The sequence below is a fragment of the Eulemur rufifrons genome, chromosome 29 (genome assembly GCF_041146395.1).
Source record: "Eulemur rufifrons isolate Redbay chromosome 29, OSU_ERuf_1, whole genome shotgun sequence".
NCBI lineage: Eukaryota > Metazoa > Chordata > Mammalia > Primates > Lemuridae > Eulemur > Eulemur rufifrons.
The window spans coordinates 30,663,801-30,687,919 of NC_091011.1; the positions used below are offsets into that span (position 1 = coordinate 30,663,801).

General features: G+C 39.0%; 1 protein-coding gene across 1 annotated transcript in view; it reads right to left on the reverse strand.

Moving 5' to 3' along the window:
* Positions 1–24,119, reverse strand: part of DNAH11 (dynein axonemal heavy chain 11) — a 305,641-nt gene that overhangs the window by 250,195 nt on the left and 31,327 nt on the right. The window contains exons 10-20 of the mRNA XM_069462413.1: positions 20,449–20,586; positions 20,029–20,153; positions 19,248–19,443; positions 15,865–15,969; positions 15,330–15,722; positions 7,301–7,633; positions 6,822–7,076; positions 6,572–6,741; positions 6,135–6,357; positions 2,392–2,508; positions 2,194–2,280 (exon numbers count right to left, since the gene is read on the reverse strand). Of these exons, the coding sequence (XP_069318514.1) occupies positions 2,194–2,280; positions 2,392–2,508; positions 6,135–6,357; positions 6,572–6,741; positions 6,822–7,076; positions 7,301–7,633; positions 15,330–15,722; positions 15,865–15,969; positions 19,248–19,443; positions 20,029–20,153; positions 20,449–20,586 (2,142 nt within the window). The remainder of the gene's footprint in view (positions 1–2,193; positions 2,281–2,391; positions 2,509–6,134; positions 6,358–6,571; positions 6,742–6,821; positions 7,077–7,300; positions 7,634–15,329; positions 15,723–15,864; positions 15,970–19,247; positions 19,444–20,028; positions 20,154–20,448; positions 20,587–24,119) is intronic.

Here is a 24,119-nt window from a genome sequence, read left to right on the forward strand (position 1 = left end):
GAGACTGGAACGAGAGCACTTTTTTTGAGGAAAGATTTAAGGTTTGCTTCTACTAGGTGCTAAGAAGAGCTACTTGTGACCATTTCAATTTCCTGGCCTAGAAATTCCTTAATCATAGATAGAGGTAGTATAAAATTGAACTACAGACCCTTGTGAGAACAGGCCTCTGTTTACAAATTCCCAGAGGAGTCTTTTCTTTTTTCTTTTTTCTACCCTATTGTGCTTCAGAAGCACCAATGGGAATCTCTGAGGCTCCCTTTCCAGGCTGCAGACTTTCACAGCCCACCCTTCACCGAGGGCGTAACCTCTTACGAGCATCTCCTATTTCCCCATGAAAGAGTTCATCTCAAAGTTCTAGACTTGTAGTATTTTTATCCATACCTGCAACAGCACAGGCTTCTGGGTCGGCCTCTGCTTTCCAATATGTTATTTTTTCCTGCCCTTTAGAGATTTCTCTTATTTTGGGGGGAGCTCAGTAACAGATTCAAAATTGCACGTTGGTGAATATGTATTCAGCATCTGTTTTACACAACAGGGCTTTTCAAAATGTCTAGTCCACCACAGTCCCCAAAGCCAACATCCTTTTTTTCTTTCTAATCATTTTTCCTATTCCTGATACTAATTCCATTATTCCTAGAAAAAATATACCCAGTGATGTTAATGCAACCGTTAACTGTATCTTTGGCTGCGAAGAAACAGCGGCACCTTACCAGGGAATCGCATTATAAATGGAGAGATTCACCACACCACTCCTCTTACTCCTGGAAACTCAGTGGTTTCTGTCTTGTGGAGTAAGGTGCCTTGAGTAGCCGGGTCTATCACACCAGCCCAGAACAAGAATACATATGTCTTTGGTTGAGTCTAATTAGATGAACATTAGATATGCATGCTGAACAAACACACCAAGAAAATGACTTCAAGAAAAAGTTAACCCAGCCCTACAATTTTCAAAATATCCTTATAGGTACAAGCATAAGCATCTCTGACTTTTAAATATGTAATTATATGCTGCTACACGATAGCATGAAAATGCCAAGATTCAATAAATAACTGTAGTAAATGTTTACAGACAGCATGTTGGTTAGTCAAGTAAAAACTTTTCCCCATCCACAATCTGTTCAGACCACCTGCAATTTAGATATAATCTTAAAAAAAAGAGAGAGTCTATTAGCATATTCTACTCCCTTTTCAATGAAAATATTAACCAATTTTCTTCCACCAAGCGAAAAAGATGACCTGATGCTACAGAAGGGTGTTTTGTGAATAAGTTTAAAGCAATTAAACCTAAATTCAACCCAAAATTTGGAAAAAGAGATAAGAACTGTGTCAGCTGCAGGTTTTATCCCACTCTAAGGAATAAAGACTATCTCCAGCATGAAGTAAAATCAGCACGGCAGCCCAGATGAACAACTCAGAAAGATTCCCAGCTCCTGAATCTAAACTTCACAAAATTATTTTCTTATTTTAGCTGCTAGATTAAGTTCCTAGAGAAAGATACTATTTTTCTAATAAAAGTTGAAAACATCTTTTCAAGTCTTCTATTAATTACTTACCATTTTGGATATTTGCCCACTATATTCATTCTTATAGTCAACTCTAATAAAATATAGCTGTCCACTTTAGGATTGAATGCCTCAATAATATTCATGTCCAAAGTTAAGAAGAAGTTATGAACTTTCCTCACTATGGTTAAAAGTTAGTAGCAAAAGTATCACATGGGAAGTAGTAGATAAATTTCTAATTTTTTAAAATTTAGCCTTCAGTTTAATTTTACCTCTGTCGCTTACTAACTTTGTAACTTCCATCAAATTACTTATTTACACAAGCTTGTTTCTTAATCTGAAATAGGGAGAGTAGAATCCATACCACAGGAACATTGTGAGAACTTAAATAATGTAAGTAATATGCTTAACAAAATTCTTGACATATACACTAAGTGCTCAAAACCAATAGCAGTAGTAGTTGCTACTTTCACTATTATGCTTACTTGGATGGTGATGGTGGTTTTGGAAGACATGATTTAAAACAATACAATTTTACCTGGGGAAAATTCTTCATAACTGGGCTTTAAATAGCTCTCTATTCCTATAACTAATGGCAAAACTAAGGCAAAATATAGCAGTATCTTAGTGTCTAAACTCATTTGTAAAATAGTTATTGTAACACACGCAAGATATTTGAGATCCATATTACCTTATCAAGCACTGTGTATGGATTTTCTGCATTAAATCCAAAAGGGGCGTAGCACCTGAATCTCTCTCTGAACTCTGCCTGCTTTGTCTGATGAGGGAAAAAAGAAAAAAAAAAAAGTGAATCTCAAACAGCTTCAGTTACCCTTGCAAAACCTGTCTTAAGAGAAACAAACAAACAAAGACTTGGTAACTAGCTTACATCAAACAAAATACATTTTCTCCTTATAAGAGTGACTTCTGCATTTTGGAGAGGTGAAACTTCATGTCTGACAGTTGCTGCAATCTTTTTGGTAGTTTCCCACCTTTCAGGTAATTTCTACAAAAACAAAGGTGCAAATGGGAAATTACTTCAATTCCTAAAACAAATCAACCCCATAGTATTAAATAATTCACACTAACCCATGATGTCATTTCATTCTCATATAAGGAATTTATCTTTAAAAAAATTGATGGAAGTAATTAAAAGGCTAAGAGCCAGGGCTGAAGTACAGGCCAGCCCATTGGCACTTCCGGGTTCAGATCTTCCAAGCATGTTCAGACTTGTTCTCATCTCAGAACCAATGGAAATTTCTTCAGAATAAAAACAAATTTCCAAATTGCTTTGCTGTTGTGACTATAAAATTAAAGTGCTCTGGAAATGACTTTGCTGATCTCTAACAACTAGAATAGAAATCAGCCATGCTTAACAATTTAGAAAGTAAAAAATGATGCTTTGACTCTGGTGGGGCAAAGATGAAAATGGGAACCAATCTCATCCTCTGCTTTCCTCTCGTTCCCAAAGCTCTGTCTTTCTTGGTGGAGAGTTTGACCACTGTGGTTGGGTTTATTTCAGACGACTGAGAGTTTTAAAGGGAGAAGAGGCAAAGAGAAGGGAAAGTTAATTCCTACTTGATGTAGAACAAAAGAAGCAATAAACCGTTCAGGTACCAACTCAACTCTGCTCTCTCTGCCCACAATGCAAATAGGACAAAAACAAGTCACTTTCTTTGAAGAGCCCTGGTGGTACATAATGACCCTTGGAAAGCATTCCTTGTGTCCAGACTAACAAAGCCTGTTTCTCTGGGTCATCTCCTGGGACACTGAAATTGTTTTGTCATACAAAACCATGCATAGTGATGGGACTCTACTTGCGTAGCTGAAGAGCAAAAATCAAAGGTTCTGAGGACTATTTTGTAACCCTCGATAAATATTTGATAAATGATTCAGTAACCGCCAATTATGAAGAGTGCACTGTGCTAAGTACAAATACTGTTTGATGGTGGAGGGGGTGCTACAAAGGCTACAAAGGTAAAACATGTTCTTTGACTTAAATTGTTCTATAATCTGTCAGAGTGAACGAGACACACACAGTAACTATTCCACATGACAGAATGCATTGACTTCCATCAGGAGGGTCTAGGGCTACGGAATCAAAACAGTTGGGAGGCGACACAGTGTCAGGACAGGAATACCAAACCAGTGCAGCAACCTCTGAACCCCCTTGTCCTTCCCTCTCATGCTTCCTCTCATCAAAACTCTGTACCCTCGTCTGCACAGAGAGAGTCTCGCTTTGCATTTCCAATCCCATTCCATGGAAGCTAAATACTACGTGGAGTCCCTTTGGTGGGCATGGCTGGGGAGCCAGGGAGATGTCACATCAGTTACTTCAAGTCCCTTAACCCTCTTCAAACACAGCAGACAGGTTTTATGCTTGGGGATTCCAAACCAGCCTCCACTTGATAAAAATAAATTTTCTTGAAAACCAACAGATCAGGTGACCTGCAAAGTCTAACTGACAGGATGCACCCATGGAGAAGGTAACACTGAATCTGAGGCTGAAAGGAATCATTAGGTTTCAACAGGCAGAGATTAGGATGAGGTCCTTTGAGATACAGTGAGGCACAAGGACCAAGACAGCCAGGGTGAGAGTGTGGGCTCTGATGGAAACTGGACGGCGTTCAGGAGGCCAGGGCAGTCCCTGAAGGCTTCTGAGCAGGGAAGGAGCTTGATATGACCTGTAGATAAGAACTTCAATTCCACTTCAGAGTATATTGCAGACGGGGTGTGAGGGGGAATGAGGGGAACTAAGCAGCTGTTGCTGTGGCCAAGGTAAGAAGTGACAAGAACTGAATTAAAATGGGTGGAACAGAAATGACAAGAGGCAACAGACCGCGAAGATGCTGCATCAGGAGAAAGACCATTCTGCTGGCGGCAAATTCCCATGACTTCCAGGAAATAATACTTCGACTCTAAGTATGAACAGCCACATCTGAGGGGTTATTTTAGCACAGAATTAAACACAGACAAGTATTTGAAAGATGTTACGACTGCTCATGACAATGAAGGAGAAACTGAGGATAACTATTAATACTACAAGGTGCTTTAATTAAAATAAAATCTGGGCCCTGTCACTCTTCACAAGCAACACACACTGCCTCTGAATCTTATTTTTCCTCCCGACCTGCCTAAAATACTGACATAGTGACACACACATAGCTGAAAGTGTGTCCTGCTTTTGAAATATTGAAAAGCCTGATAGTTCCAATACTACCATAACCTGAAGGTGTGAGCCAAATTTGTACAGTACAAATTCTGGAGGCCATGGCTAACATCCCCTCATTAATTACTTGTACTGTGACTGGTTTCTCTGGGAGAAAGATTTTAAGGTCCAAGATCCGATTCAAAGAATATCTAAATCTTTCTGAAAACAAAAAGTATTTATAGTTATTTCTGCTGTAACTATTTCATCTCTCATCTATCTGTCCACAGCTTGTCACCCCACTCCATGTCTAACTGCACTGTCAGCTCTAAGGACAGTTTTATACTTAAATAGAATTTAACAATTCACATCTAGTAATCCTTGACAGTCTTTATAGTCAAGAGAACAATTGTAAATACATTGCTGCATTTAATACTCATAGAACAAAATGAAGGAGTATAAAACAAAACAGCCACTGTGAAAAACAGTTTAGCAGTTTCTCAAAAAGTTAAATGTAGAATCAACAAATGACCCAGTAATTCCACTCCTAAGCGTACACCAAAAGGAACTGAAAACAGGTACTCAAACAAATACTTAACACACCAATGTCCACAGCAGCACTATTCACAATAGCCAAAAGATGGAAACAACCCAGATGCCATCAACAGACGAATGGATAAGCAAATTGTGGTCTATAAATACAATGGAATATTATTCAGTCATAAAAAAGAATGACGTACCGGTACATGCTACAATGTGAATGAACCTCAAAAACATTATGCCAAGTGAAAGCAGCCAAACATAATAGGTCACATATTGTATAATTCTATTCATATGAAATATTCAGAATAACATGGGCATGGGAACAGAGCCTCAATTGTGAGATCTTTATTCATGGTTTCAATTATAATTAAAAATACTTTGTTCATCATTTGGCACACAGTAGCCACCAAATCTTTCCAGAGCATAGAAATAGGACGGTGGGTGGCAAAGAAATCTGTTCAGGAAACACAAGTATTTCTCCATCCAAATCCAGCTTTATTTATTTATTCTTTATTAACATGTTCATGATATGTTTCTAAAACTAAAACACTTCTCAACTGACAGGCAGTTTTGAATGCAAAAAGTGTGGACATATGTCATGTGTGAAAGTGATGGCAAAACTGGAACTCAAAAAAGCAACTTAGAGGTTCTTTACAACCTAAATACCTTCTACTAAGAAGACACTGGAGCCCAGTGGGGTTAAGAGTGAGGATTTTGTATGAAACACACCTACAGTAGAATGTTGGCTGGCCTTACTACTTGGGTCACCTTGAGAAAGTTATTAATTCTCTGAATATCAGATTTCCTAACCTGTAAAATGAAAATATTAATGTCTACAGTACAGATTGTTATAAGGACGTCCTAAAAGAGTGCATGTAAGTATTTGGCAAAAGGAGACGTTCAGTTTATGGTAATTTTGACGATTTCACCTCTACACTTACCTCCAGCTGAATATAGACTTGCTCAGGCATCTTCTGGCCATAGCTTTCCAAGAGTGTGATGGTTTCTTTCAGGGGTTCAAAGAGTTCATCTGTAGCTCTCTGTCGGCTTCTTACAGCCAGGAGATGTCCCATGATGTCAACTAAACCATCGTGATCACCTTCACTTAATTCTCCCTGAAGTCCTGCATCTGTCTCCTTTATAAATTCTTGTAGCTCATTCAGACTATTAAACAAATATATACACACGTATACACATACATAAACACACAAATTAAGTTTATTAAAACATTTAGTAGTATAAGACTTCTGATTCAATCTTATTTTCCTTATGTACCTGATTAAATATTACTTGTTATCTCTATCATGAATTGGCAATATTAATATCTCAATTTTAGAAAGTAGTGTTAAAAGTTATAATACCAAAGTACAAAGGCTACCTGTCAATGACAAATCTCAAAAGATGCTCCTGAAACATCCAGCTCCACTTCTTAATAATGTTTAGTAAGGTCACTTTGAAAGGTTTCATGTCCACCTTGAACCAACTATCAAACACTCTGAAATCATTAAATTTGCTCATCTGAACATACAAAGCCTCATAAATGTCAATCTGTAATTAGAAAAAAAACCAACTATAACAACTTAAACAAAACTCAATTCGCTACATCAAATGCTAAGAGTTTTTCTTGCCTGTTCTTGAAATTGTTTAAGAGTTGGTGGTTGCTCAGGGATTTCTTCATTTGCATGAGCGTCCATTTCCTCAGATGACACGGTATGACCATACAAGAGAAAATGCTTCATAAACTCAGCTCGGTCATCCACCCAGAGGTAAGCGTAGGTCTCCAGGGTGTTTTTGAAATCCAAGACTTTGCTGATGACGTCTGCCACTCTCTTCATTATCTCCTGCCTGACCTCTGCCAGGCCTAACATGTTATCCATATCATTCTAAATGAGAGGAAAACCAAGGACTTATTCTTATCTAAACTAATCTTTTTCTAATAATTATGTGCAAGGAGAACATTACCGAGGCAATTCTTTAAAGGGAGAGTAGTTGGCAAAATAAAAAATCATGCTCCTTTTTCCAACTTCTCCTTTCCTTGTGTCCATTTACCCCCAATTATTTTTGAATCATTAATATCAAAGCTAATACCCATTTACAAAGAAAATACCTGATAATTTTCTATTTCCAGATGTGTTGCTATGCGCTTCATCTGGGCAGACATTCTAAAACTATTGCATAGCATTTCTTCTACCAGGTCATAGAAGCCATCCCCAGCCTCTCTGTCCAAAGAAGGTTTAAACACAATCTCAGGGGGCATTAAGATCATCTGTGCTTGAAAAAATGGTGCAGGCTTCAATTGCTTCTCCGTATTCATCAGAAAGAAGTCTAAGTCATGCATTATAGCCTGAAAAAAGCCTTCCACCACGATGTCATCAATGAATTCCACATAAATTTTCCAGATATCCAGAGAAGGATCAGCTTTGAAGAGCTTCCTATTTTCCTAAAAAACAGACAAGTTTTAATAGATGAATATAAGCAATGACTATAAAAATGAAAGCATTCCATTTAAACGATTTGTTTAAAAAGGGACTGCATTCTCATGCACAACACAGGAACATAGAAACACTAGGTTGCGTAACCTTAAACTAGATGGTAAATATCTGAGCAGGATTTTGTAACATTAAGTTCACACATGAAATATATTCCAACGTCATTCTTTAAAGATCAATATGAATATTGCTATCTCCATATACAGACAGGAAATATACTAGTTCCCAATAAATTCTAGAGGCACCGGACCTATGCTCTAGTTTTTGCTCTGTCCCTAACTCTATGTGCCCTTGGACTTTGCCTTCCAGGGCATCACCTGTAAACGAAGAGATTTATCAAACTAAATCTCAGAGGATACTATTCTAGGATCTCAGAAGATTATTAAGTCAGGGAAGTACTATGTACTCTATGCCAGTGGGCCCCAATCCCTGAGCCACAGACTAGTACTGGTCCATGGCCTGTTAGGAACCCGGGCACACAGCAGGAGGTGAGCAGCGGGCAAGCAAGTGAAGCTTCATCTGTATTTTACAGCCGCTACCCATAGCTCACATCACTGCCTAAGCTCCACCTCCTGTCAGATCTGCAGCAGCATTAGATTCTCATAGGAGCTCGAACCCTACTGTAAACAGCACATGCGAGGGATCTAGGTTGCTCCTTATGAGAATCTAATGCCTGATGAGCTGAGGCGGAGCTGAGGCAGCGATGCTGGCACTGGGGAGTGGCTGCAAATACAGATTATCATTAGCAGAAAGGTTTGACTGCACAATAAATGTAATGTGCTTGAATAATCCCGAAACCATCCTCCCCGTCCCCCTTAATTGCTGCGTCAGTCCATGGAAAACTTGTCTTCCATGACACTGGTTCCTGGCACCAAAAAGGTTGGGGACTGCTGCTCTATGCCATTCTCAGAGACTTATAATGTACCTATTATATTAAAGTCCAATTTGGTTTAGTCCAATTGTTTCCAAATCATATTTAAACACAGGAATTTTTTTTTTTTTTTTTTTTACAAACCATCTATGAGCAGCCTATGGAGTAATAACTCAGCATGGGAAACTCTGTACTGGTGAATTCTAAGCTGCTTTTGTGCTTCAACAATATGAGCTGCTTCTAGCTCAGCCTCTCCCAAGAGTGAGGATGAAATAATGGACAGGTCAGTGGGGCAAAATGGGGCTGGAAGACAGAGATGGGGCTGAGCACTGCTATAGGTGGGGCAAACTGCATGTTTGGCCTAATGGCACAGATTTAAAAAGGTCAGGTGGGCAGCAAGGTTGATTCCAGAGAGATTATCTGGGAAGCAAAGGTTGCATAGTCTATACCACCAGACAGCAGATGCCCAAAGCCCAAACCATAGGACAGAGGAAAGGAGACACTGGTGTGAGAGCTGATTATAAGGTAGACTATACTGTCTGCTTTCTTTGATTATTCTCTACTGTGAATAGATGGCTCCAGGATGCAAAGGTGTGTGCTTTAGGCAAGAATCAGAACTACAGAGGTGAGTCTAGTTCCCAATAAGGCAGGGAAGAGATGAGCAAATCCTAGGGGGGTTTTTGCCGTCAAACAAATTTAAGAACTACTCCTTCTCAGGGTCCCTGTTTTTTGCCCACTATCCCGGTAGAACCACTCAAATCTGTGTAGTCAAATGTGACCTGTACCCCTAAAGTTGTATAGTACACATCCTGGAAAACTGTATACAGCAGCCCTGCCTCCTTTGTAAGCACTAGAAAGTGAAAGTATAGATCTTAGAGCTGAAAAAAAAAAATCCTTAAAGACCATCTTGTTCAGTCTCTTCATTTTAAAGATATGACAACAAAGACCTAAAACACATTCTGTGTCACACTGGCAGGAAGTTAACAGCTGAGCGAGTACTAGAAACCAGCCTTCTTGACTTCCCAGGGTAGGGCCTTTCCCAACACATCACAGTTCTATGTACCTTTTCACACCAAGAGATCCAGTTTATATCACTGCAGTAGCATTTATAAAAAATGTATTTTCAACACATTAGAGTAAAGGGAGACAAAGGAAGAGAAAGGAGAGGTTTGGGTCACTAAATGATCACTCGGGTCCCTTCCAGACCCCATCTTCCAATGTTCTGCTCCTCTCCCCTCTCTCCGTCTTAAACTCTGACTCTAGACAATGCACTGACATCCCACAAGCCACAAAGGATGTAGCATAAAAAGGCAGAAGAGACTCCACCCGCTGCTGTATTTTTATAACCTTGCCCCAAACCACAGTTCTCACCGGAAGCCTGAGAACTAGGTTCAAAATCATGTGCTGGTTAAGTTGAGAGGGGAAAAAAAAAAAAATCACCTAAAAGATACAACTCATGAAAACAAATAATCATTTAATTGCTGTTTTAAAGTTGGCTTATATTCCATCAAGTTATCCTCAGTTCTCATATTGAGAACAGTGATTTCAAAGCTTCTTAAGTTTTTGCCTTAAGGGAAAAAATAAGAGAATCCACATATTAGAAAAATTCCAACCTCATTCTCTGAGATGACATTGCAAAACCTTGTTTTATAACGATTTCTAGTCATGGCTTGTATTGGCCATACTTTCAATGCATTTTAATCAGGATTCATAAATCTTAATGGTTTAAAACCCTTAGAGTTTGGGCAGCATGTTGTTTTTTACTAGCGAGAAAATATAACAGAAAAAACTAATTGTAATCTATCATCTGTCCTCCATGAAACAGATTCTAACACATAAACAGTTGTAGAAGTGTCTTAAAAGTCACAGAATAATTCATAGCATCCCAGTGGATAGTCAATGGAATGACTTAGTTAAGCCACTGCTGAAAAACAAATTAATTTCCAGGTATCTACCTTCTTTACATGTCAGAGCACCGGTGAGATGCTCTCACGGCTACCCTTGCTATTGGCGGAGCCTTCAGAGGGGGCCTGGCCCTGCCCACACTTTGATTTCAGACTTCTAGCCTCCATACTAGGAGAGAATAAATTTCTGTTTATGACACCGTTTGTGGTACTTTGTCATGGCAGCCCTGGGATGCTAATATAGGCAGTAATCAAAGAAGTAATCAAAGTCTTTGTCCTAGCTTGTTGCCATCAATAGGGAAAATTAAAGCTTTCTTAGCAATTTCAGACATCCTGGAAGTCGACAGATACTTTGAAACCCATATTAATTTTTTGTTTTTTATTTTCTTTGTGCTACATATACTCAGTACATCATATCAAGTGTGTTACACTTTACTTTTTGGTGAGAAAATCTGTTACTCCTCAAACACTTTTTTCACTTAGCTTCCAGGATACCACCTTGGCCTGGTTTTCCTTCTACTGTGCCAGTTGTTCCTTTTCAGAACCTTTGGCTGGTTCTTCCTCTCCCTAGTCTCCAATGGGAGAAGCCAACAGTCCTCGATTGTCTCCTATAAATTCTCTAGTCAGACTCGTGTTCTCATTCAGCCTCCTGGCTTAAATATCATCGCCATCCACTTGTCTTTAATTTGTATTTTCAGTTTGGGCCCCTCTCCAGAACTCCCGACAAGTAAATCCTATTGCCGATTCAACTCCTCTACTTGACTAATTGATACCTTAAACTCAAAATGTCTAAAACTGACATTTAAGTTTCTTCCTCTCATAGCGTTCCTCTTCTGCATGGACTGCAAGGTCATCTTTCCAGTGGATCCCAACAAAATCTGTATGATAATCCTCAATGCCCCTTTCTTTCACGCCCCATGTCCAGTCTGTTAGGAAATCCTGTTTGTTCCACTTAATTCAAAACATCCAGAATCCAACCACTTCTAATCACTTCCACTGCTTCCTTCTGTTATTCAGGGCTATGGTCTGAATGTGTGTGTCCCCCCCCAAATTCATATGAAGAAATCCTAACCCCCAAGGTGATGGCATGAGGAGGTGAGGCCTTTGGGGTGTGATCAGATCATGAGAGCAGAGCCTTCATGAGTGGGATTAGTGCCCTTATAAAACAGGCCCAAGGGAACTCAGTCACCCTTTCCACCAGGTGAGGACACAGCAAGCAGGTGGCAGTTTGAAACCTGGAAGAAGGCTGTCGCCAGAACCTGACCATGCTGGCACCTGGATCTCCAAAACTGTGAGAAATAAATTTCCGCTGTTTCCAAGCTATCCAGTTTAAGGTATTTTGTTATAGCCACCTGGACATACTAAGACACAGATGTACCAACACAACAGCCAGAGATCCTTTTAAAATGAAAGTCAGATCATATTTACTCCTCTCCTCAAAATCCTGCAGTGCCTCCCCATGTACCTCAGAGTAAAGCCAGAGTCTGTACGAAGCCTACAAAGTCTCCCCCGGGTTTCCCACCGAGTTCCCACACACCCTAGCATCCGCCCTTACCTTGTCTGCTCTCCCTTTGTGCCCACGACACTCATGTCCCTGCTCTTCCGCGAATGTAGTGTGGGTGTTCTGCCTAATGGCCACGTCCTCTACCCGGAACACTCTTCACCCAATCGCCTGCTTGGCTAATTCTACCACCTTCGTGGAGTCTTTGTCTAAATCTTACCTTCTCGTTGAGCCCCACCCTGACCATCCCCTTTAAAACTGCACCCTCAACGTCCCACTCGGGAATTCCCTTTCCCTGCTCTAATTTTACCTTTTTTCTGCAGTGCTTACCCATTCTAATGTGCCAGGACTTACTGTGTCTACTGCTTATTTTCTCTCCCCTCATTGGACTGTACATTCCACAAGGAACAAGGATCTTGGTCTGTTCTGTTTTCTGATGTATCTCAAAAAACCAGAATGGTGCCGGGCACACAAGAGGCTCACAATAACCATGTCTTGAATAAGTGAATGATGATGGGCTGCTGAGGTAACCATACATAATGGGTTACATACAGTTCCCAGCAGGAAAACCATAATCCATTGCTCGTTCTCCCACTGAGTGTTAGCCTAGAAACAAAGACCTTCACTTTACACGTGAGAAAATGTAGGCCCAGGCTCTGGAGGACACTGGTTTCCCGCCTCTGCCAAGGGCACTCTCCCTCCCCCAGGCTGTGGTGCTTCTTGACAGCTGCAGTGAGAGTGTGTGTATGTGTGTGCAGGTGCGCACACATGCGGTCCGCCTGCCTCGCCTGAAGGAGCGTGCTCGTGCTTTGAGCAATTGCGTGTCTATAGAGAAGACCGCACATAACAAGGATGCTCAGAGGATATACAGAATACACTCTTTCATTCCCTTCCCTTTTTCCTTAAGAAACAGGAACGATGAGAAGTCAACTTCCCCAGGTTTCCACACCAGCACTGCCCACCTATGAGCACCATGTTCCTACCCGGGGTCTCCCCCACTCCTGTTGCTACAGGTGACTGGTCCGTACTCCTATCCAAAATCAACTTCTACACACGCGATCATCAAATCCCATTTCCCTCAATGGCTTTCCTCCAACAATTATTTTCTCTTCACTAAATCATTCCAATCAACATACAAACATCCTGAAACATCCATCAATGTTAAAAATAAAGCCTCCCCCATGCTACTTCCAACATGCCCCAGGCACTGCCCAGTGTTCCGTCTGCCCTCAACAGGGATTCTCGGGAGGTCCTGGGCTGTCTCCACTCTCCTGGCTCCACTCTCTCACCAGCCCACTCCGATCTGGCTTCCACTCTGCCACCCTGTCAAGGCGCCTCTTGTCATCACCAATGACTTCCCCTTTGCCAGATTGAGGGTTAACCTCCATCCTCACTTTCGGCTCCTAAGTTGGGATGCAACGGAGTTGAACTCTTCCTCCTCCTTGAAATCCCTTCTTTATTGGTGTCCAGGGCCTCCCTTTTTCAGTGTCCTGTGCTGTATCCTCCTCTCCCCTGACCTCAAGGAGGACTTCAAGGCCAGTCCTTGGACCTCTTCTCCATCTACAATTAATTCCTCTGTGTTCTCATCTAATCCCACAACTTTAAACACCGCATACATGTGCATGAATCTCAATCCCGTGACACTCACCTGGACTTTTGCCCTGAACACCAGACATGTTTGCAAGGCCAGCCTGCTCAAACTCTCCCCTTGGGCAAGCATTTCTAACTAATGTGTCCAAAACCACATCCTGCTTTTTCCCTGCAAAATCTGCTCTACTACAGTCTTCCCCAAATCATTAAAGGGAAACTCCAGTCCGGTTGCTCAGCCCCAAAACCTCAAAGTCATCCTTGACTTCTTCCACAGCAAATCCTGCTGCCTCTATGTTCAGAGTATGTCCAGACTACGAAGTGCCTGATCACCACCGCCCTGAGCCCAGGCACTGTCACTGCCCACCCGGATTGTCCCAGCAGGCCCTGCCTAAGGGCCTCCCTGCCTAGCACTTCCTTGCTGGCCTGTGGCTTCCCTCAAACACGGACACCCTCCTTTGGGCAAGGCAGACAGATCCTCCCTCACCTCCCTCCCCCCCCAACACACATGCTGTAAAATTAGGGCAGGAGTTGGGAATGTGGGATTGAGGATGCAGTTTTAAATAGTACGGCCAGGGTGGGCCTCAGTGAGAAGGGAAGATTTCAGTGCAGGGAAAGCCACTGAGCAGAACGTCTTTGGATGCTCTTTCCCCTAGAGTAAAACCCACAGTCCTCATATCGGCCTGTGATCCCGTGTGATGTGCCTTTAGTCGCTTTTCAATGTCACCTCTGACTACCAAGTCCCCTCGCCCCCAGCAGACTCTGCCTCAGTGACCTGGCTCAATGCCTGATCCCAGGGCTGGGGTGTCCCCACCTCCAAGTTTCTGTACCATCCAGAACGCACTTCTCCTGCCACCACAGGCCTCGTTCCCTTTCCGTTCTTCTCTGCAGAAATGCTACCCTAGAAAAGAGGCCTTCCCAACCACCCGTATCAAACACCACCCCTCCCGACTGACTCCCCATCCTACCTGCTCTGCTCCATTTTTCACTCTGCTCTATTACAACAGATATACTACCTATTTGTTATTTTTTTCTTGATATCTTCCCTGGCTAAAGTGTAAGCTCCCTGAAACAAGGGACTTTGGTTGGGGGGCGGGGGAGGGCAATGTTTGTTTGCTTTTATTTTTTTTGCTTTCTAGTATTATTGTTTTCTATTTTCTCTTAAATTGATAACCCTAGAATACTGCTGGTTACAATGTTTTTTTTTTTTCTCCAGCAAAACTGACTTTAAATTATAAATGACACTCCTTGAGTGGGGGTTATAAGTGTGCCCATCTCCTGGATGGTGTACATTGTACTCATTGGGTGTGATTTCACCCATTTCCCCTCCTCCCCTCCCCACCTGCCAGCTACAATTTTAAGAACTCAAATTGTTGTTAAAAACCGAGTAAGTATTGCTACCATCCTTAGGGGATGGTTGAGAGGATTCCCTCTGATGACGTAAATGAGGTATCTGGCACCTACTAGGCATTCAACAAATGGTTGTAGCTACTGATAGCATCCAAAAGAGGGTGCGACTATGACAGAGATAAAGCTTCCATCTCTAGCCTTTCCGTTTAATCAGCACATCTTATATTCTAATCTCTTCCCCTCAGGAATGAGAGTGGCGAGGGCTGCAAAAATTGCAGGCAAGTAACACAAATTCTCCCACTTTAAATGCTTAATGAAACCATTCATAAAGCTCTTTCAGGCTCAGTAAGGGAGTCCTACTTTATTAAGTATTTTTGTTCTTCTCTGAGCCAAATGAAAAGATCTTCTATAAATTTTGAAATAAAAGCCAATACCTCCACCAAATTGTGGATCTTGGAGCCATCTTCTTGGATTAACTTGTACTTTTTAGTGAACAAATCACCCTTGTCCTCCAAAGTCAAGGCCGTCTCTCTTCTGTGCTCTCTCCTGGGAAGAAGCGTACACCCAGCCCAGGCCCGCATGGTCTGCTGGATGGCCTGCACGTTGTTCTGCGCATGCTCCACCCTGCGCTCCAGCTCCGAGGTGGCTGCCCTCACGCCCTGGATGTAGCCCCAGCAGTCATCTCGCCAGGTCAGCCACGTGGTGGCTGCTGTCAGCTGCTCGTCCACAGCCCTCAGCTCTTCTTCAATCAGGGGGTATTCAACTCCCAGGAGAGTCTGTTTCAGCTTATTATACCCTTGCACAAGGAGGTCAAGATTTCCTATGTACTAAGCAAAGAAAAGCCCAAAACAAAAAGGGCCAGAGATGTTAGCTGTTTTCTCTTAGTAGTATAAAAATGCCATAGGTCTATGTGTTAATAATTAAAATACAAAATATTTCTATTGTATTCCAACCTCTGAAACCACAAACCTTTAAAATAGTGTTTCTTTTGTTGAAGATGGCTAAAGCAGAATCCGGTATGTCTGGTTTCTTCAACATCAAAAGGTATTTCACTTCTCTCAATACAGCCACTAGCTAATAAAAGAAAATCGAATATTATTTAGGCATGTCATTCTATGTTAATATAAGTTTAAGTTGAAACACTTAAAACTTCATCCAATGATTACTATACTTCAAAATTATCAAGGTAGATTTTGTTTTACATGGTTTTTAATTTTTAATTATTGTGGATATATAATAACTGAACATATTTATTGCATACATGTGATATTCTGATGCAGGCATACAATTTGTAATGATCCAATCAAGGTAACTGGGGTACCCATCACCTCAAGCACTTTTCATTTCTTTGTGTTAAGAACATTCTAATTTAACTCTTTTAGTTATTTTGAAATATACAAGAAAATTGTGTTAACTATAGTTGCCCCAAAGATGCTTTTGAAAAGCAAAAATCATACACTCCATGATATAATACAGGTATGCGAGTTCTCCCTAAAGCATCTTAGGAAATTAGTTTCTATAAATTGTTTTTATGAAATCAGAAGGTAGAACGAATCCCTGGTTCTCTGTATTTATGTATATGTGCTGAGTTTTATTAGCAAAATAAAGCAAAGTTATTCTTTGTATATATTTTAGGGAAATAGATCAGAATTAGGGTGTAGATTATGACTATCAAAGTCAGTGAGGATTATCTTTCCCACTTCCTAGGCATGCATTTGGACTGTCATGAAAGACTCTGGGCAATCACTAACAATAAATATATAAGCTTCACTACCTAAAAATTCAGCCAGATATTTAAACTACTTTGTTTTCTGTCATGGAAACTTACAAATAGATATTCTTATAAGCTTGCCCTTTACTGTAAAGCATATTCATAGCAGATAAATAGAAAAGAAAGCTTATTCTACTAGACTTAGAGATAGGTTTTTAAAAATATAAACAAATACATATACATACATATATACACACTCCTAACATTTATTAAATATATGCAGATATTGAAAAAATATAGTTAGAATGAATATTTGATAGCACAACAAAAATCACTATAGTCGACAGTAAGTTAGGATATACTTTAAAATAACTAAAAGAGTTATTGATTAATTCACATTGTATGCCTGTATAATAAAACATCACATGTGTCCTATAAAGATATACAACTATTATATACCCATAATAATTCAAAATAAATTGTTCAGACCTCTGCAAGTCAAGGAAATGCAAGTTAACATAATGATATACCTTTATTCCTCTACTAAATTAGAGGAAAAAGGTAATATTAAGAGTACTGAATCAGAACTAGAGATGATACATTGTAAATGGTACATGATTTGAAACATGATTGGTAATGTTTAGCAAACTATATAATTTTTCCAATTATCTGGTTCAAGTAATCTCACTGCTGGTAATCTATTCTAAGGAAATAATCGAAAATATTAAAAAAAGATAAATCGAAGTATTTTTGAAGTGTTTTTTTAAATATTGACAAATTGAAAAATAAGTAGCAATTGGAAAATATTAGATAAATTATTGCACAACCTCTAGAGGAAGTTTTATATAGACATAAAAATGATGATTTTTAAGGAATAACATAAAATCACCTATAGTAAAGGGTGAAAAATACAGTATACAAAGATATCCAACCTTTTCCATAAAGGGCAGGGTAATAAATATTTTTTGGCTTCGTGGGTTGTGTCATCTCTGCAGCAGCTTCTCAACTTTGCTGTTGTAATGTGAACACAGCCACAGAGAATTTGTAAACAAATTAGCATGGCTGTGTTTCAATAAAACTTTATTTCCGAAACCATGGCAATGAGCCATAGTTTGCTATCCCTGGCCTAGGGATGTATAAGCAATAAATTACCTTTACTCTGAATTGTCTAGCACAATTCCACTGGGACTAGACAAGAAAGGCAACTGTCATTCTAAAACAGTTATGCCTGTGACTTCAGAAGACTGTGTCTATTAAAACACTTTCTGAGGAATAGTGACAATGATGATGATAACTATAGCTATAGTCTATTTAGCTTCCCAAAGTTTCTTCTATTGTTCTTCCTAAAGTTAAATGATGTCAGGATGTTTCACAAATACAATAAAGAAATGTGTGACGTGTGATTTCATGTGTGATCACCAAAGTGCTTTGTTCTTTTAGGCTGTGTCATATGTATATGTTTTCCACTTAAAGGATCATTTTTTAATTTTACCATTTCTACATTTTAACTATTTATTAGAAAAGCACTTAAAACAATGTAATATTAAAGTTAGTAATGAATTAAATTTGTTTTCTCTTACTGCTACAGTCAATTAGAGTGATAAACTCAGTCTTAAATGTAATTTCTATACTTGCTATCAAGAACACAAAAAAATCACAAATTAGATAACATTTCAGAAGGAAGGTGTTGATGGGTGAATTATTTCCTGTTTTTCTTAACTTGAACTTTTCCTAAGACCTGCACATTTTTTATTTCACAGTGGCTAAGTTTGCTGTAATTTTCATGGCTTTGCTCATTTTTTTGGCAATAAGACTGAGCATTTAAATATATATATACACACATATATTGTATATTGCATCATGTAATTTTATATACATATATATATAAATGGTAATAAAGTTTCATTGTTAATAACACAATGAAATTATGAGAAAATAAATTTATTGAAAAAATATATAAAATTTCCCTTTGTTACTTATCATGTAATAACAAAAGACCTGTTCGATAATATTCATCCTGGATATTATTTAATTGTTAATATTACTTTTTGTATTAATATGTTGTTTTAGCTTTTTATAAAAATTATTTTTTAATTACCGTCAATTTAATTACCATATATAAACTTATTGTCATTCGAAAGAAATCACAATAAATCAAAATTTACCAGCATTCATCAAAAGTATCACAGATTTTTCATTGTAAATATTCTGTGGATTTCTCAAATCTCATATGATGAAATTTTAACTAAGTAAAAAAGCTTGTATGTTTTATGAATATATTCAGGCCAGAAACCATCTGGTTAAAGGCTAATGATTTAATTCAGTTGAGCTAACATTTACTAAGTGTTACCAAGTGCCAGACACTACACCAGAAACACAGAACACAAAGATGAAATGAAATGGACCCTATTCACAGTAGTTCATTATCTATAAATAATTAGGAGATGAAATAATAAATGGTAATTAATACAGAATCTGAGCAACAAATCTCTAAAACAAAAACCTGCTAGAAATTGTTTACAGTTATATTCCTCACAGCACTGACATTTCCCAAAATAAATTATAAATGACTGGAAGTATCAGGAATATATTTATAATAAAAAGGCCATCTATAAAATAACTTTAAAAATCAAATTCCTACCTTTGGGTCAAAGTTGACGCTGAGCAGACCATTTATGGCACTGAATTTAACCAACGGTTGATTTAAATTGAACTCACAGATTTCATCCACATTACTTTTCCATTCGTTATAGATACGATTTTCAAATTGGTCTAGCAAAGTGGTCATTTCAACATACTTCTGATAAACTATGGCATCATCAGGATGGCCCAAGAACCTGTAGGAATAAAGTTTTACTACTTCTCTCTCTGTGTGTGTGTGTGTGTATGTGTGTGTGTGTATGAATGAGATTTTAGCTTAATTATTTTACCATAATACAATATACAATATATGATGATAATACACTATAAGAAATTAGGAAGAGAAACAATAAAGAATAATACTTACAAATTGGTTTTGCTTTAAAAGGTAGAGTTATTAAAAGAATGGAACGCCAAAGATTTTGCTAAATATCAATAGCAACAAGTTACCAATTCCTTCAAATGAAAGAAAAAGGCACAAAGGATAGCATAATAAAAGAAGTATTAGTTACTGAAGGAAGGAAAACCAATAACAACAAAAAACTCCAAATACATCATGTAGGTGAATAGAAAAAGTGAAGAGGAAAAAGAATCTGAAAACATATAAACATATGTCTCATTAAAATTATTCCAAAACCACAGTGACAAATCCTTCTCCACAAACCCAACTAGTGAAAGTGAAATAAGGCAATGACTTTCTAAGTGCTAATATGAAGAGCCCTACATAAAAATCACCCAGTAATAGTAGGATAATTTGCCATGCACTAAGCCTAACTACTTACAGATAATGGAGAGATGCAAAGTTTGACCAAAACGTTTGAAGTCGTTCAAGGACCTCTTTGGCCCATTTGATATTTCCTGAGGTAAATGGCATATTCTTGTTAAGAACCACATGTCCATGTTCAATCTGCAAGTTGATATTTTGGTAAAGAGGAAGAAAGGGAACATTTAATCAGATTGCTTGTAAGCAATTGTTCATTCTGGTACTTTTACAGTAGTATTTGTGTTTAATAACTTGGTTAGTAGAAGAGTTACAGTCCTAAAGCAGGTTCTCCATCTCCATGACGAAACCAATTAAATAAAAGCATAAAAATTTTAGCACCTACATCTAATCTTTAGATACAATCAAATATAGTTCTAGTTGATGACCATCATCTGCAAAAATGACATTGTGGATGTGTTCAACCTTTCCCAGCACTTACCTGTTTCACGTGTGTATTATACAATTGCTTACACGTATCCAACTCTGTATTAAACATGTGCACTAGTGTGCTGTAATGTGGGTTGAAAATTTCCATGACAACTGGTTTCTCTAGAAAATTTCCAAATATGGTCAAAAGCTATAAAAATCAAAGTTAAAGGAAGGTTAAGAACTATGAGTTTTTAATACAAATACTCAGCTCACAATTTTCCCCATTAAACCTCTTACATGACTAGAGGAAAAGTCTAGAACCCTAAAAGTATCCTGCAATGACTCAAAATGTAAAACATATGTTTGCGTCTCCCTAAAATTTCTATACATCCAATAAAACAAAATCTAGATGTAAAATAATTTTCCTTCTTCAGTGGAAATCAAGAAGAGTCAGAAATGAACCACTGTCTGTTAGCGATTTCTATTCCCAGCTACTACTTCCTGTTGTGCTCTAGGAAACGTTTTAAAAGCTGCTTTGCTGGTCTAAGAATAGAAGAAAGATTCATGTACTCATTTGTTTTGCCCTCCTACAGTTGTATTTATTAGATATAAATATCCATATCCCTACTGAGGACCTCCAGGTCACACCATCAATAATTATAACAGGTGTACCAGCGACAGTGAATGCATGCCCTTCGCTGGGCCCCAGGTGCATCCACGTGTCCCGGCCACCCCCAACAGTGGCCTCGGGCAGCAGTGGTGACTGTTCCAAGGACAACCACTCCACAGCTGGACAACTTCTTTGACAGGAATGCTCTGGCTCAAACCAGTGTCTTCAGCTGATCAGGTTCTCTCTTTCTCAGAGCGTCAGGGCATGGCTGGCAGAAGCCATGCCGGTGACAGTTACGAGCAAAAACCAGTGGCAAGCAGAGGAAGCTTGATAGTGGAGGACAGAAAAAAGCAGGCACATGACTGGAGAGGATCTCATTACCAGCGAAGCAGAAGAATGAAGGCCCACCAACTCCTCTTGCTCAGTCAGTGGAGCCCCCTAGATTTCAAGCTACCTTTTACTGCCAGTGGCCACAAAGCTTAGCTGTCTAGCAAGCCTACCCTTGGCTTCTGGTAGCCTCCTGTCCTGTGTGTACTGCCCAGTGTGGATTCTTTGGTGTGCTAACATGAGATAGCTTTCCTCACAAGTAAAATGATAGAATTAAAAAATATATTTTTACAGAATCAATGTTTCTATAGTGCTATATGCCAGGAACTCTATGTTAAGGGCCTTAAAAAATGCTGTTATTATCACATTGAGGTAATAACAAGTGAGGAACCTGAGTTTTGGGAAGGAAGTAACATGCTCAGATTCACACAGCTAATGGAAGCAGAGCTGGGATTTGAACCCAGGCAGTCTGGCACCTGGGTCTGTGCTTCAGTGTAGCCTCTTATCAGCTAAGGTGCCATGAAAAGTTATGTTATTTTGTTATTTGATTACTTTGTGTGGGCTTCATAATAAGTTATTAGGCCTGCAAACCAAAAAAGCTTTGTTCTTTTCCTCAGGGAAATATGTGTCCCCCAAAATTTGATTTAAAAAACAGCTTTATAATAAAATTTTTTAAAACATTTTCATAAACTACATTCGCTGAAAAGAAAATCATCATTAAAAAAATTACAAGAACTACAATGTAACTCTAACTATACCTTAGAGGCCAATTCAGACAAACATATTCCAGCTTTTTCTGGTAACATCAATTATAACTACAGTAGAAATCGTTAAGTGTTTTTAAATCCACTTGGTTTGCTGCTGCCTAGCAAAATGTAAATTATTAACTTTCTTCTCACAGCCATTGTTTTGTTGAGTTGGGCTTCATGTAAAAATTAAAAAGTGAATATTGCCTCATAGATTTAACAAAAAAGTATGCTCCAATGATTGGAAAATACATTTATTTCACAACATTATTTTTCAAACACTTATCAGATTGACCACAACTGAAAAAAAATATCAGAAGCTAATTTATCGCATCTTGCCTTCCCTGCTTAGTGGTCCTTAACTCCAAGTGTAAAAGTGGAAAGACAGAGAAAATATTCTTTTGGGCCAGGCACAATGGCCCACGCCTATAATCACAGCACTTTGGGGGGCTGAGGGAGAAGGACTATTTGAGGCCAATAGTTCAAGACCAGCCTGGGCAACACAGTGAGACCCCATTTCTACAAAAAAAAATTTTTAGAAATTATCCGAGTGTGGTGTGCACCTATAGTCCAGCTACTTGGGAGGATGAGGTGGGAGGATTGCTTGAGCCTGGGAGTTCAAGGTTACGGGAGCTATGATTGGGCCACTGCACTCCAGCCTGGGTGGCAGAGCGAGACTGTCTCCAAAACAAAAAACAAAAAAAATTCTTTGGGGAGGTTTTAAAGCCAAAAAGTAGTAAGAAAAGTCTCAACCTTTTGGGCAGTATACATTGCCATGATTATTCATCATCACAAATATTTACAAGTTACTCTCCAGGATGAGAACAATGGTCATTTGAATCTCCTGGTTACTTCTCACAGAAGAGTTATTTATGAAGAGTACAGATGTTTTCCTTCACCGTCTGCTTCAAAAGGCTAAAGATTGATTTCTGCCACATGCTTGCTTTTCTAAATATCCCATTTGAGATCTGTGAGGTTTACCTTAATGTTCTTCTACTTCTCAGTTTCATTACGTAATACAGCTTTTCATAACACTAGTGTCATGCTCAAAGTAGAACATACTCATATTTTTCCTAGATTTGCTTCTTTCAAAGATTTTTAAAAATCTGCAGCCACTCACGATACACAACTCCACAATTTAATAACTTTCAAATATATTGCCTGAAGTCTTTTCTAGAGCACTTTTTTCTTACATACTTCAGTTTACCTTCATATAAGTTTTAGAGAGCCATTCGTTAGTATTTTGTTTGGTTTCTAGTAAGTGCTAGCACCTTAGGCTTTGAAGTTCTACAGTTTTATACCATGGAAGAGTAGCGTTTAGTTCCAGTGCCCTTCCTGGCCATGTCTTTGACAATAACAGGTATGGAATTGTCATCTTCAGAGAAGAGTCTAGAAATATTTCTTCCCAGAGACCAACAGTCAATGGTCAGGTTCATCATCCTGTACCTATGGGTGAAATCATTCTCTCCCTAAGCACACAAGCCTATAGTTGTTGCTTCTGTCATTGCTCTTCCAGCAACTCACCCTCATCATTGTGTCATTTCAATACTCAGACTACCAGTCCGTCCACCTCGGCTCATGCGGTTATGAAGTGCCTGTTTGTACAGGGTGCCACAGAAGGTGACCCTCAACAGAACAAAAGCCAGAGATGATGCCACCCCCCCCCCCCCCCACACACACACAGAGCTTACAACAGAAGGCTCTCAGCTGCTATTTTTTCAGTATATGGGTACAAATGTGTGGAAAGTCAAAGAAAAAAAATACATAATAGTAGAGTGAGAGATAAAATGGTTTAAAAAAAAATGAACTGGTATGTACTGTGACGGAATCCACATTAATGGTTGTTAGAACAGAGACTGGAATTTGAAATGGAAAAAGCCTCTGTAATTGAGATTTCACTCTACATTCTTTTTTACAGTCATTTATCAAAGCATGGAAGAAAACTAGTTCCAGTAACAGAGAATATGATAGACTGCTATACAGACATTAAGAAATAATATTGTTGAATTCTGGTATAAAGGCAAGAAAAATATTTATGGCTCTTTACTAAGTGGAAAA